This window comes from Phaethon lepturus, unplaced genomic scaffold, assembly GCF_000687285.1.
Source record: "Phaethon lepturus isolate BGI_N335 unplaced genomic scaffold, ASM68728v1 scaffold27266, whole genome shotgun sequence".
NCBI classification, from domain to species: domain Eukaryota; kingdom Metazoa; phylum Chordata; class Aves; order Phaethontiformes; family Phaethontidae; genus Phaethon; species Phaethon lepturus.
In genome coordinates, this window is record NW_010544544.1 from 1,293 (window position 1) to 15,204 (window position 13,912).

Here is a 13,912-nt window from a genome sequence, read left to right on the forward strand (position 1 = left end):
CAGATCCAGCCACCCCCTACTTCCATTCCTGCCTGCCCAGATGCATTTCCAGCAACGCTGACTCCTTCAAAGATAAATGCAAAAATAATTTCGTATGAGCTTGCTTCAGTCTGCCTTTGCCTGCATTACTGCAAGTCCCCCAGCTGCCGCCCCTGGTCCTCTGGGAATTTTGCCTGTGCAGGGACAGCACCGTGCCGGCATCCGCAAAGTGCCCAGGTTGTGTCAGTGGCGATGCCCTGGTGTGAAGATGGGAGCGGGGCTGCCACCCAAGGCTGGCAGCGGTGGCAGCACTGGCCTCGTCCCACTGGGAGAGTGGACATTGGACCTGGGTCACCACCAGGGTAATGGTGGCCAGGCTGGTTTTAAAGAAAACTTAGAGGGAGCAAGGCCTGCTGTTGCGCAGGGGCTGGGGAGCTGCGGCAGGCAGGCTTGGCACCGGGCGCCGCTGGAAAGGAGAGAGCCAGAAAGAAGCAGGAAGGACAGGACAGAGCATCACAGGTGGACAGGCAGGGATGAAACCAGGTCTAAAGCTCAGCTGGAGCTAAAAATACAAAAGGGCAGGCAGGAGGAGGGAGTTAACACATAACCTAGTAGCAAAGGGCAGGTCAGAGAAACGTGGGTGCACTGATGGGAGAATTTGGTGCTTTTTGCCTCTATCCATAAAGTCTGCTCCCAGTCCCAGGGCTACCAGCACCGCCTAGAAGGCTCAGGGCTGGCAGAGGTGGGGACAAGAGCCTGGGGTCCTGCTCAAAGGTCCCCCAGCCCAGACCCTGTCCCCATCCGGTGCATCTCAGGGATTGCCCTTGTTCAAACCCGATGGATTCGCTCCGTGCAACCCAGTGCCTCGGCTCATGTGCTCTTGACTCTGGCCCTTCGTTAACCATGGCTAATTATTACCAACTGTTCTAGTAAGTCACAAGGGACATAGCAAGGCTTGGCCCTGGAGGTAGATGACTCGACAGTCAAGAGCAAGTGGCCTGGACAAAGTCAGAAATTTGCCATTTGGAGACATTTATGGCCCAATTATGCAAACACCGGTGAGCAGCAGCTTTGGAGCACTTCCCCAGAGGGATGCAGGAGCTGGTTTCCTCACATTTCTCTCAGCTCTCTGCTTCCATGGTATATGGTTTTCTACTGTTGGGGTGTGGTTTTTTTTCAAAGGGGTGAAAATGAGATGCACAGTTCTTCAGCTGCTCTAGTTGTTTTGTGCTACAATGCATTTTGGCCCATGCCCCAAAATTAAGTGGTGCTTAATTTAGAAGTAAAAAGTGTGAAAACCTTTTAGGATGATAGTTGCCAAATAAAGATTAGGAAAAAAACACAAAAGAGGTTAGAACGAAAACCAGCAAGTATCATTTTTAGCCTGGGCTTTTTATTCTAGTGATTACTTCTTGGAAACAAAACCCAAGCCATCCACATGGCCTAGAGAGAGCAAGAGAGAAATAAGCACATTTTGCACCAGCTGGCTGTTGGCTATGGGTTGGTAGAGAAAAGTCTTGTGGTCCTTGCCATGATGAACAGTCCAGCTGGCAGTAAGAGATCTCAAAAAAAATCTCCTGGAAGATTTATATATCCCAATTTGTTCTGCACAGGTCAGAGGTGCATTTAAGAAAGTGCCAAAAATCTGCTCATAGGAAGTTTCCCTGAAATGCAAAGTCTGGACCTAGGACGGCATTGCTGTGTCAGCCCCGCTGGAGAACGTGGGGCCATATGGCTGCCTGCGGAGGCAAGGCCATGGCGTAATGAAAAATGCGGCAGCAGATGTCTCGGGAGGCTGACGCACAGCCCCTTCCCCATGAGGGGGGAAAGCGGCGAGAGCATGCCTCGGCCAAACCGCCTCTCGCCAGGTCCCCTGCAGAAACAGGGTCAGGCAAAGCGTCTGCCTGCACCAATGCTGCCTGGGCAGTGCTGTGGATGCTCCCCCACGGTCTTTGCTCAGAGTTTTAGGTGTCACAGCAAGCAAAGTCAGGAGGTGAATGGGGACATGACCGCAGGGAAGATGCTTGGACACGGGGACTCTGGCGCCCACGAGACAGCAGTGCGGTGGCAGCTCTCAGCTGCGGGACCAGAGCTGCTCAGGGCTGCGCTCAGCATCAGCCCATGGCAACTGCAGCACCGAGTGATGGGCTCTGACTTTCCACCTCATGCACAAGCCCATGCTGTGGGCAGGGAAGGGCTCAGGGATGCAGCTGAGCAGTGAAACTGAGCTGATGTGCCCCATCTTTGAGCCAATCTGGCAGGATGCAGCCCGTTGGGGAAACACACCCTTTAGTCCCCTCCTGCTCCTCCCAAAAGCAGGAAGGTTGCAGGGACGAGCCATGGGCTGAGGTGGCAGGTTAGGACCTCGCATATGGTGCCAATATGTGGCTGACCTTGGCTCGCTCCCCTCGGTGCTGCTGGGCCCCAGCCCAGCTCTCACTGCAGAGATGTCTGCGCATGGCAGAGCCATCAGTGAACCCCAGACCGTTCATGAGATAAGCCAAACACGCAGTTCAAAGGCCATCCCCTCTCTGCTGGGCGTGAGGCAACCTGTGAGGCTCTGGGCTATGCCCTGGAGGAGTACAGAGCTGAGAAACATCTTTGAGAAATCGGTGACAACACAAACTGCTGCCTTCCTCTTTCTTGCCAGCTCTGGACCAGGCAGAGCAGATGTGCACTAATCCTGCCCCGTTCCTAGCAGCATGAACAGTCCCTGAGGTCTGCTGAAACATGGGAGCCTCAAAACCACATGGCCCAGGCTCTGTCCAACACGCACACAGCTGGGGAGAGTGAACACAGTCTCCAAGTGTGGGTGGGTGCCAGCCCCTTGTCCGTCTGTGTGGTCCCACCTGACACTGCACGGCTGCTGCAGGAGGGACCGAAGGAGCCTTGCGATGTCCTCAGGACTCAGCAAGTGTCTTTCCAGCATTTACCACCCTGAGGGCTGGGTCAGGCCAAGGTGGGAAAGCCCTGCAGCACCCAGGGTCCTGCTGCGCAGTCTGGCAGAGAAGCCCAAACTACCACAGCCCGCTGGCGTGGGAACCAGGGGCTGCTGCACCCCCAAGGAGCTGTTTGCCTGCAGGGCCCTGCCCCACACCTGGCGATCAGGGCTGCCTGGTGCTTTTTGCACAACAAAGCCATGGGCTGCTCCTTTATCTTGTTCTCCCTCCCCTATTATCAATAGTTTTTCTGGTCTGACTGGATTTCCCTGCTGCCACATCCCCAATACAGAGAAAAGGTCCACACAGAAGAGGTGAGGAGGGTGAGCCACCCCACCCCTGCGCACTGAGGGCCTGCCCCAAACCTTTCTCCACTTGGGGAACATAAATAGCATCTGGTAAGTCACCAGCATAGAGGTTTTTGTGCTGACCTGGAGCCAGCACACGCCTCTGCTACACTCCCATGGCACTTGGTCAACCACAGCTGCTTGAGAGTGACACATCCAGAAGAAGCACCTGCTCCGTGCTGGGAAGCCAGGCACTGGTGTCCAGCTCTGCCTGCTCTGTGTCTCAGTTTCTTGCCTGGGAACAAGAGAGACAGGAATGAAAATCTGGATGTGCCACCGTAGCACCAGGCTGCCTTGGAGCTGTGTGTGGCAGAGGGCAGCCCTCTGGCACCTGGTGGGTTTGGCCTTGGCTGCCAGTGCTAGCAGACACCCAGAGCCCATCTCATCCCCACTCCTGGTCAGCCTAACCCTACTCTCCAGAGCCTTTCAAGCTGACCTGCGCTGACCAGGAGTGGGGACGAGATGGGCTCTGCACTGCCCACATGTCCCCAAGGTGCATCCTTATCCCCCAGCCCAGCAAGTCCCCATTTGCTTCCTCCTGCTTTGGCCCCAGCCAAGGAGCTACGTGCCTGCAAACACACAGCGGGACACGGTCCGTGCTTCTGCTAGGCAGGCGAGCGGTCACACCACAAAAAGGGAAAAGGTAGAAACCAAACAAAAGATTCGAAGTCCTACCAGGAAGGTGGCATTGCGAGAGCTCCTGGGTAACAAGTGGATTTGTTTCCTGCAACCTGGCAGGGAATATTTAGAAGCTCTTAAGTCCTGGGGAATCCAGGGAGGAGTCAGGCACAGCTGTACTAACGGCTTATGGTACTCACCAACAGCTTTGCAAAGAGCAGGGCTGACTCTACAGCAGGTTCCAGGCACACTGAAGCACAGTTGTATATTTCTTCCTCAAATCAGACAGCTCTGCTTAAATCTGGCAGACCCTGGAGCTCCTGGCTGGCAGCAGGGAAAGACGCTCGTGCTCGCAGGTACCAAACCTCTTCTATGCATGTCCCTACATACCCCAGGGAGCTCCTGGGCCATAAACCCAACGGCAGGCAGGCATTACAAAGTGAGGGACACCGGGGAACAAAAGTCTGGTGCTGCATGGGCAGCTGCAGGGCTGTGCACAGCACGGTCTGTGCCAAACCTGGATGTGCCAGAGACAACAGAATGCTGACATGTCCCTGAACAGGAGCTGCCACCTGGTGGCACTGGGACAATGCTGCTGGCCTGCCAGCCACAAGGACAGGGACATTTGGGGTGGCCCTGCACCATGGCACCAACTGCTGAGCCATGCTGGGGAGGCTGGGACTACTCCAGCACAACCCAGCAACACTGCTTTTGCCCTGGGACACACACCTATCTTGGGGACTCACCCAAGCCCTGAATTCCAGCGCTCACCAAGGGTGCTCCAGCTGTAGCTGCCCTCCACAGATTTTGTTACACTAGTTTGTGCCAGGCTAGGTGTTGGCTGGGAAATGACACCTTGCAAAACCCCTCGACTCTCTGTGGTCACTCCAGACCTGATGCCACAAAGGCAGGTGGCTCTGGTGAGACACAGCTGGACTTGTGCTCCAGGGGATGTGTCCCTGTGTGTTCCTTGGCCAGCCCACAGTGGGCCAGGATATCTTGCTGCAAGGGGTACAGGAGCAAAATGAGGTGGTGAAGGGGACTGTCTGGTCAGAGCCACTTTTCTTGAGCCAGAGAAGACATAGTTTAGAGCTTACTGGGAAACTCCAGACCACAGCAAAGGCTTTTCTCCAGCCAAAGTTGTCCCTGATAACATCAAACTATGTCAGCTGTGCTGAGAGGACAGCCTGGAGGGAACAGGGTCTGCTGGTGAGGAAAAGCCTCCTGGGAAGTTTCCTTCCCTTGATTTCAGGAAGCCTGAGCCACACAGAGGAGTTGGGGGAAAGCATGGGCTGGGGCCTGCCAGCCCATCCCCAAAGCCTCTTTGCCTACCATGATTCCCTTGCTTGGCAGGACTCAGCCCCATCCCGCTTCCCAGTGGAGAGGGAAACAAAAGATAAGGAGGGGGAAGGGAAGGGTCTAAGAGAAACTTCTTCCAACTTCTAGGGAAGAGAAAAGCCCTATTCAGGCAGGAAGAATACCCATGTGGAGCTGGTCACTAAGCAACCCGCAGGAATTTGGTACAGCCCCGACACATGGGCAACGAATAAAGCTGCCTCGCTGCCCACCGAGAGCCCAGCCAGACGAGTGCCAGGCAGGGAGAGCCTGCAAGGCCCAGGGACATCAGCCATGCACAGCCACCACAAGGGGCTGAGACACCCAGTGGTGTCCTGAGCTCCTGGGTGCAGGAGTTTGTCCTCTCAGCCCTGGAGGGTGACTAGCCACCATCAGGCTCCCCCTTCACAAGGAAGCCATTCACTGCTCAGGAAGAACTTCTGGTCTGCTCCACAGCCTGTGGCTCCTCATGGGTCTGGTGTTCACATACATGGTCTAGGGCTACATATATCATTCTCAACAGAGAAACAGTGCATTTTGGATAACACCCTGCTCCCACGGACACTGTGGGGCTTGTATAGGCAAAGCAGCGCAAACACAGGCTACACCCTCTCCCAAGTAAGCTGAATTCTTCATTCAGATTATTAATGTGGGGGGTTGTCCTTTGCAAACAAGCTTAGGGAGACATGAGAAACTGATTGGCCTCTCTGCAGCACAAGGAAAAAAGGGACAAAGGAAATCAGGCCTGACAAACCCTGCTGACAATCTGCACTGAAATGCCTCCCTCAGAGCCCAGGGGGTCCCTGGAGATGCTACTGCCCCCAACAGAAATGCTGCACAAAAGGAAAACTGCTTGTAGCCAGAGCACATCCACTGGGACCAGTCAGTGGGCAGCTGAGCCCCGGGTCCAGAGCCTGATGAGCCTGGGGAGATGCACTGGATCTGCCTGCACACTGGAAGTGGCTTTTCATCTGCACAGTGTCATGGGGGAAAACAACATCCATCCCTTCATGCATTTGCCACCAGCATCTGATATAGTCAGAGAGCAGTTGCTGGGACAAGAACAAACTTGCCAGGTGTTTACCCACTTCCTCAGGGAGGTGTTTGGCCAGCTCTGATCTCCATCCTACAATAGCAATAGCAAGGTCAACAAGCAGGGGATGCTCAGGTATGTCCACACAAGCTGCAGAGCACCTACAGATGGAGGTGCTCATTAACACTCAGTCCTGCCCTTTCCTGGCTTCATCATCCACTACCTCAGCCTTTAAGCAACTGCTTTGGACGCACACTAAATAACCACACCCCACAAGGCTGCAGTGAAAAATGAGCTTGGCCAAAGTAGTGCCGTTTATTTTGCTCACAAAACCCCTTTCAGAAGGCCAATACACTGCAGGCTTGCTGGCTGCAACCAAGCCCCTCTCAACACGATGGTGGACAGGCACTCCAGCCAACAGCAAGGCTGGTCAGCATCCATCCCTGGACTTGGAGAGCTCCTACCTCCCCTGGGAAAAGGGCAAACACAGCCCTCCTGGCACAGCTGGGAGCCAAGCGTGCCAAAGCCCAGATAAGCAGGGACTTGGCACACCAGGACCACGACACAACATTCACGTGTCCTGCAGCCAGGAGAGCACCATAGCAAGAGGCACCAAGTCCAGCATGCCTGCTGCACCACAGAGAACATTTACCTGCCCTTGAGCTGACAGTGGTGCTCTTTCAGAGGTGTCATGATGAGGACACAATGGGAAGCAGAAGTGACAAACATCCTCTCAAATTAGTCACCTGGAAGTGTCCAGTCCATCCTTTTTATCTGCAGGGAGCAGCACCTCCAGGAATTAAGTCAACCTGAGACAGGATCTGTGTCCACCTCGATCCACTGGCTGCAGAAGGAGCTTGCTTAGACTAATGGAGAGGATCCACCCAGAACAGAAGTAGCTCCAGCCTGAGGGGCATCTCCTTCCAAAGGGAGAAAACCTGGATCAAGATGCAGGATGCTGGACCACATGCTATCTAGATCCATCCTGGATTCTTCTCTCCCAATACCAGTGCCTACAACCATCAGCAACAGTCTTGCAGCATAGACAGATGGGACCTCTTCATTGGCATGCTGCATTTTCTTGCTGTTGTTCTCTTGGTCTGTAGCATTTGCACATTTGCAGAAATGTGAGAAAAATAGAGGTGCTGAAGAATGGAAATATCTTTGTGGGAATGAAATGTGCCTGGAAGTCTAGAGCTAACCTTGACTCCGGTGGTCCTCTTCCGTTCCCAGTGAGGTGGTGGTGAGATTTCCCAGGCAATGGCCCTTGCCACACAATCAGGATCTCTGGTAAAGCTTCATGATATTCTCATCATGAAGCTTTTTCCACACCTGCTTCTCCAGGTTGAAGTCATGGTTAGTGTAGAAAATCAGACGTTTCCAGTCCTTGTCATAGTAGTGATCCGAGTACTTCTTGTGACCCTCCGTGATGTAGCCGTAGGCACTCACCTGGGACAGACAGAGGGCTCACTGGGGAGAGGTACCAAGGTCAGAAGGAACCAAATGAAACACAGGGCACAGTTCCCAAATGGGGAGGGAGCACAGGACAGGGATGCCAGCCAGGGCTCCTCTGAGTGACCCTGCATGGCGGTCCAGAAGGACCAGACTGTGAACATTGGCTCCAGAGAGCCTTCTCTCCTCTCACTGCCTCCCTGGGAGTCAGAATGGTTCTCAGGCCACAGCAAGCTTCACAACCACTATGTGAAGTATTTTGGGGCTGGTTCTCTTGTCCTCAATCTGCTCTCTCACAGCTGACAAGGACCCATACACCCTCAAGGCAGTCGTTAGGCAGGGTTGGAGCCACCCCTGCTCTGCCCTGTTATCCTATCCACCTTCCAGACAGTGTGTGTGCAAGAATCATCATGCCCTTACCTGGTCACAGAGATGGAGGGCAGTCAGCAGCAGGAAGGCACCTGTTGTGGGCCTGTAAATCCTCCAGTAGGGCTTTTCCAGAGTTTTAGATTTTAAAAACCTGCAGCAGGAGAGAAGAAAGCACAGAGCAGTTGCTGGGTGTGGTGGTTCAAGCTGGGCACAACACTTGTGGCATCTTCCTTCCTCGCAGCAGTTTGTGGCCATACAAGGCATTTCAGATAAGTCATGAGTATGCCCACACATCTGGGTACCGCTGTGTGCTCAGTAAAGCACGTGGCCAGCCCAGAATCCTCCATCACTTGCACTGCAACCTAAGCCCAGCTCTGCCCCAGCTTTATGGAAGTGGTAGGTCTTGAGGCAGTGAGGATAAAGAGGGGGTGCATTAAAGGATCGAGTAAGTTAAAGCCTGCTCTTAAATCTGTCCTTCACCTTGCAGTGCAGAAGTGGCTTTGAAGCTCCCTGCTATATCCTGCAGGGATACATACATCCACATTTCAGAGTGAAACGAGACATAGGAAAGGTGCAGAGGAGGGTCACAAAACCTGCTAGGAGCTGCAGTGTTTTATGCCAGCAGTTGTTAGGAAGGTAGGAGTCCACACCAGGAAAAAAATAGCATTTGAGCCTTCTTGGCCTTGGAAAGGACCCAAGACAGAGGGGAGACAGCAGAATGTGTAAGCCATCTGGCACTGCGTTTGCCTTCTCCCAGAGAAGGCATAACTCGGCTCTCAAGGAGACCAAAGGGTAAACACAGCCAAAGCAGGGCACAACAGGAGCTCCTCTTCCTACATCTCTTGGTCACATGTGGTTCACGATTGGCAGACCTTGCAGTGACAGTGTCCAGAAGACTTGTGAAAAGAATTAGAGAGGCAAAGAAGTGCAGCCAGGTCAGGCAAATGGGATACTGAAGAAGTATAAGTTTGTGCCCTCAAACATGATAATAGTTTTATTATCATGTTTGAGGGCACAAACAACCTCCCAAGTCAAGAGTGGATCTCAGCAGAGAAGGGCTGTTACAGAGCTAAGCAACAGGGAACACGAAAGGTTGGTCCTGAACTAGATAAACTATTCTGGCACTTTAGCAACACTCCTCCTGCATCTAAAGCTGACACTCAGGACCTCTTTTGGATGCAGAAAGCCAAACTGTCTGACAGCTGTTGCTTCTCCAGCTCACAGATGCTGGACACATACCCACCACTAACATCCCACTGCAGCACCACAGAGAATTTTAACTGAGTGCACACTGATGAAGCTTACCTCCAATCTGCTGCTGTGGCTAAACTGCAGTTACAAGGGAGTGAGCTGGGAGGAGAGAGCCCAGAGACAGAGAGAGATTGTGCTGGCCAGAAAAAATAAGCCCATTGGAGCACATAATCCCCAGCTTACCTGTTCTTCATGTATCTGAGGAAATCAGGGTGAACCACCAGGTATTTGTCCATTGTGAAATCTTCACTGAATCTCTCCCGGGGCCTCTGCCTAAGGATAGGAATGGTGAGACTCAGGACAAGCTCCTATATTTCATCACAACTGGAAAGCATCAGCTCTGATACACTTAGTGATAAGAGAAGAACCACAAACACTATTAAGTTATTCTGCAACATTTCCCAGATGACAACAAAGCCTCCATAATCTGTGTGTACTGCAGAGGAAGAGGTCAGGGAGGAGAGTCAACAACAGGAGACGGGAATATCAAAAGCATGTGTGTGTATAGACAAGAATTGGTGAAACCAGGCCTTCATCCATGAGTAGGCCATCATGTCCAGACACTAGACCAGACAACAGTAGGTGTTCATCCCAGAGGACCACAAAGCATTCTCCAAGTTCTGGCCCCACATCACTGAAATCAACTATTTCTGGGAAGGAGGTGTATTGGTTACAGCAGTGCTGGGAGCTGGGGAGGGAATAAGATATTTCTCCAGATAAATCTGCAAGGGAAGGGAGGCTTTAATCTTTCCCTGGCCTGCACTTCAGCAGGGCTGTGGAGAGCGAGAGGGCACAGCAGAGAGCTCCAAACTGAAGGGTGTAGAGGTGGGGCCAGTTTGTTTTACCCATAGTGATTTAAGAATCCTTTCCTGATGTCCTTGTTCAGCAGAAGAGCCTTCAGCCACTCATAGTCTCTAGCTCCCTCCAGGAAGTGAATGTATCTGACATGCTAAGAAAACAAGTGAGCATTAATGAACAGCACAAGAGACACATCCTTTAAAAAACAAAAAGCAAGCAGGCATCTAGGCTGAGTTTCTTGGACACACATCTTTGGTCTGCAGCTTTTAACTATCCCACAGAAGCAGAATAGAGATAACATGTGATGTGCAGCTACTCCTACATGCCAAAGGGCTGGTGCAGGACTGACGCAGCTTGCCACTGCAAATACTCACTCCAAGCAAAGCCAAATGCAGGTTCCCTCACTAAGGGTAATTAGTACTAAAGTGTTAGCCCCTTTGACCCCCATACACAGCAAGATCAGAACTGAAGGCCACAGACTAACAGCATCCCATCAAAGCCGTGCATGCATACAGCATGGACTTGACTTACTTTTCCCCTTGGGATGTTGCTGAACCCTCTGTGTCCCAAGATCTGGAGAGAGGACACCAGGGAGTAGGCTGTGAATCCATAAAAGGAGGTTTTTGTTCCAACATCTTTTTCGTAACCTTTGATTACAGCCCCGCTCACCCTGGTCAAGGAAATCAAACAGAGGAGCCAAGTTAACAGGTGATCATTGAAAACCCTTGCATCCATGTTTATAACAGGAAAAGACAGCATTAGTTTGGAGGAAGAGAGGATTAGGCCCATTTTGAGCTATACCTCTTGATCTGCAGGAGAGACTCTGTTTTGGAGACGGCTCTTTATGGCTCATCTGAGAACCCAGTCTCTTCCTGTGTGTTTAGGAACTTCCGAGTTCCTTTTTGATTTTTCACCTCCTCCTGCTATCAGTCACTTTGGCTCTTGGGAGTCAGTGCAATACTAGAAGAGGTGAAGTCATCCAGCCACAATTATCTGCTAGCCAGAACAGGCTAGCTGTGTATCTTCTAAGAAGGAAGCTTGCCTTACCGGAAGACGTAGTCATGAGAGTCAATCTCCCTGCCCATCCCAGAGTTATTCAATATTCCTCCATTCCCCACAACAGCACAGCTGATACAAGTTGGCACGCTGCTGTTGCTGTTGGCCAGGAGTAGCTGCTGGTGGGGATTCCGGGGCAGCAGGGACATGACCTCCCTTACCACTGTGAAGCAAAACATGGTGGAGGGTTAGCATCAAGAGCCTTCAGGATCGACACAGGGAAACCACCACAGTTTCCATCATGAGATCCACCTAGCCTGATGCCTTTGACAGGGAGATGCTGCAAGCCTCCAGCTACTTGGCCTAACCCTCCTGTCAGGAGTTTGTTCCATCCTGACATGCCCTGAGGGACTCACGTGAATAATTCAGCTCCATGAAGCCGAACGGAGGTGCAAAATGCTCCAGGCGGTCCCACTCACTGTCACTGAAGTATCTCTTGTCTGTGAAGAGCATGATGTTGGGCAGGAAAAGATCTCGCAGCCAGGCAGACTTGGCAGCTTTGGCCTTCACTGATTCAGAGCAGGTCTTGAACAACAAAAAGAAAACAATAAGCGTTGATTAGCAGTGAGCTGATAAACCTGATTGGGTGCCAGTGCTTGTATGCCTGTGTGTGAGAGTATCAGAAAGAAGCATAGGAACTCCAGTAGTACATCATCCACTCCCCTCAGTGTCCCCATCACCATGAACATGAGGCATAATTTCAGCAGTACATCAATAGTTAGCTGGTGGAAAGTCAGCTACAAGGAAGCCAGGGTGATCCAGGTCTCAGACTTTCCTCTTCAGAATAACAGGTCTGTAATGGTCACCTGTTTCTCTGGCTTTGGGCCTCACTAAGTGATGTAAATTAATATTTGTAATAGGTCTAACATAAACATACCAAATAAGTCCAGCAGTCCCTGTTGGCAATGCACCCCATAAGGTTCTGGCCTGAGAGTGCACATGAACAAACACATTGAGGGAACATGTGGAATCAGATCACCATTATCACTCCTTTAAAGATAAGAAAAAGCACACGAACAACTTGTTCAACGTCATAAATGAATCACAGAGAAGTGTGTGGCTGAGAAGCAAATCCAAGCCAGATTATCTTGTATCGTCTCTAACAAAAGGGCTCTCATTGCAGCTGGCAAGAGTTAGGCTGTGCACGCAGATGGAGAAAAAAAACAACTCCACTGTGCTGGATTTTCAGCCACGTCAATTTGGGTGCTACTTCCTTAGACATCTTCCCCAAATACCTACTGCAGTAACTACTGAAAGACAAAACAGGAGACCAAGTGGACCCACGTGCCCAACTCAAATCCCCAGCCATGACCAGACTACATTGCCAAAGCCTTGCTGTGCGCTCCACAGCTGAGCTGGGCTCTCTGCTACAGGCGAGGATGACAACCCAGTCGCAGCCTGAAGAGACAGCCCTCATTCTGCCCATCACAACAGGACTGCAATGAGAGCAACATTGTGGAGGGTTTCATGTTGGCATCATTTCATTTACAGCACATTTCATGTCCAGAGACAGGGACATTCCCTTTCTGCTCAAGCTGTATTTTGTGCTGTCCAAGGCTTAGTACTTCATGTGCCTCTACAGCTAGACTGGATCAATACCAGAGGAACTAGGGAAAAGGTCTGATCATGTAGGAAATAAAGGAGGTGGGAGTGCTTCTAGTCACTCCATCTCTCTGCAGAATTAGAGATCAGGTTTGCAAATGTCTGGATCCACATCTTCACTACAGACCCTTCTGTGTACGTTGTCTCCTCTATTCCATGCTAAGGAAGGGTTTTCCCCACTGTCTCAGGTGTTCTGCACACCCAGATGCTCTGCAGCCCCAGTTACAGTGGAGGATGTTCTCAGCTTCCTGCTGCGAACTGTCGTCTCACATTTCTCTGCCAGCTCCTGCTCTGCACTTCTGAGATGGCTGCACGTCTCTGCAGCTCATCAGGTAAGAAGACAGGAGCATCTTGCAATCGAAGAGCCAGATCCTGGTGACCTAACCCCACTGTGTCTACAGGCAGTAACATTGGGTAGGTCGGGTGAGGTACTGTTCCATATGGCATATGGACTCCTAGCCATGTAATTTGCACACTCCCATTTATATTCTGGGTGCCTCAAGACCATGGGGAGCCCAGAAAGATGGATGAACATCCTTGCACCACAGACTGGATCATCTTCCAGGCCCTTCTGCTGTAACTTAGTAAGGCTGGGCCAGTGCATGAGCTCAAGCATTTAGCAGCCAAGTACCACATTTAATAGTCACAGATCTTGGATAACAGACATATCTTTGGGACCAGCTGTTCCTCTCAAGCGGCTCAATGCCACACATCCCATCAGCAAAAGAATGGCTTGCACTGCCAGAAGGGGCAATGGGGAACATCAAAATATCACAAGGGAGAGAGAACCCAAAAATAAAACATCAAAACAATAAAACTCATCCCAGGACCTTTTATCAGCACAGTTCATCTACTGCTCTCTGCATGTCTCCCAAGGGCATCCTGGGCACCCTGGGGTTGGGAAATGAGATTACATTTTTCAAGAGTAGCCCCTGCTCCACCACAAGAGGTCTGAGCAGAACAACATGGTGCCTGCAGCTCTGGCCATCCCCTGGAGCAACATCTACATTCCCCTAATGCCACAAAAATTACATATGGCAATGATGGAAGACTGAGGCATTGAGACTTTACATAGGCAAATAGCTCATCTAAGACCACAGAGCTAGAACAGGCATTCCAGTCCTCTGCTCACC

General features: G+C 51.5%; 1 protein-coding gene across 1 annotated transcript in view; it reads right to left on the bottom strand.

Moving 5' to 3' along the window:
• Positions 1-7,529: 7,529 nt before the first annotated feature.
• Positions 7,530-13,912, bottom strand: part of ST6GALNAC1 (ST6 (alpha-N-acetyl-neuraminyl-2,3-beta-galactosyl-1,3)-N-acetylgalactosaminide alpha-2,6-sialyltransferase 1) — an 8,866-nt gene continuing 2,483 nt past the window's right edge. Inside the window, exons 2-8 of the mRNA XM_010288726.1 lie at positions 11,534-11,702; positions 11,169-11,340; positions 10,653-10,791; positions 10,173-10,272; positions 9,507-9,597; positions 8,124-8,223; positions 7,530-7,700 (exon numbers count right to left, since the gene is read on the bottom strand). Coding sequence (XP_010287028.1) covers positions 7,530-7,700; positions 8,124-8,223; positions 9,507-9,597; positions 10,173-10,272; positions 10,653-10,791; positions 11,169-11,340; positions 11,534-11,702 — 942 coding nt within the window. The remainder of the gene's footprint in view (positions 7,701-8,123; positions 8,224-9,506; positions 9,598-10,172; positions 10,273-10,652; positions 10,792-11,168; positions 11,341-11,533; positions 11,703-13,912) is intronic.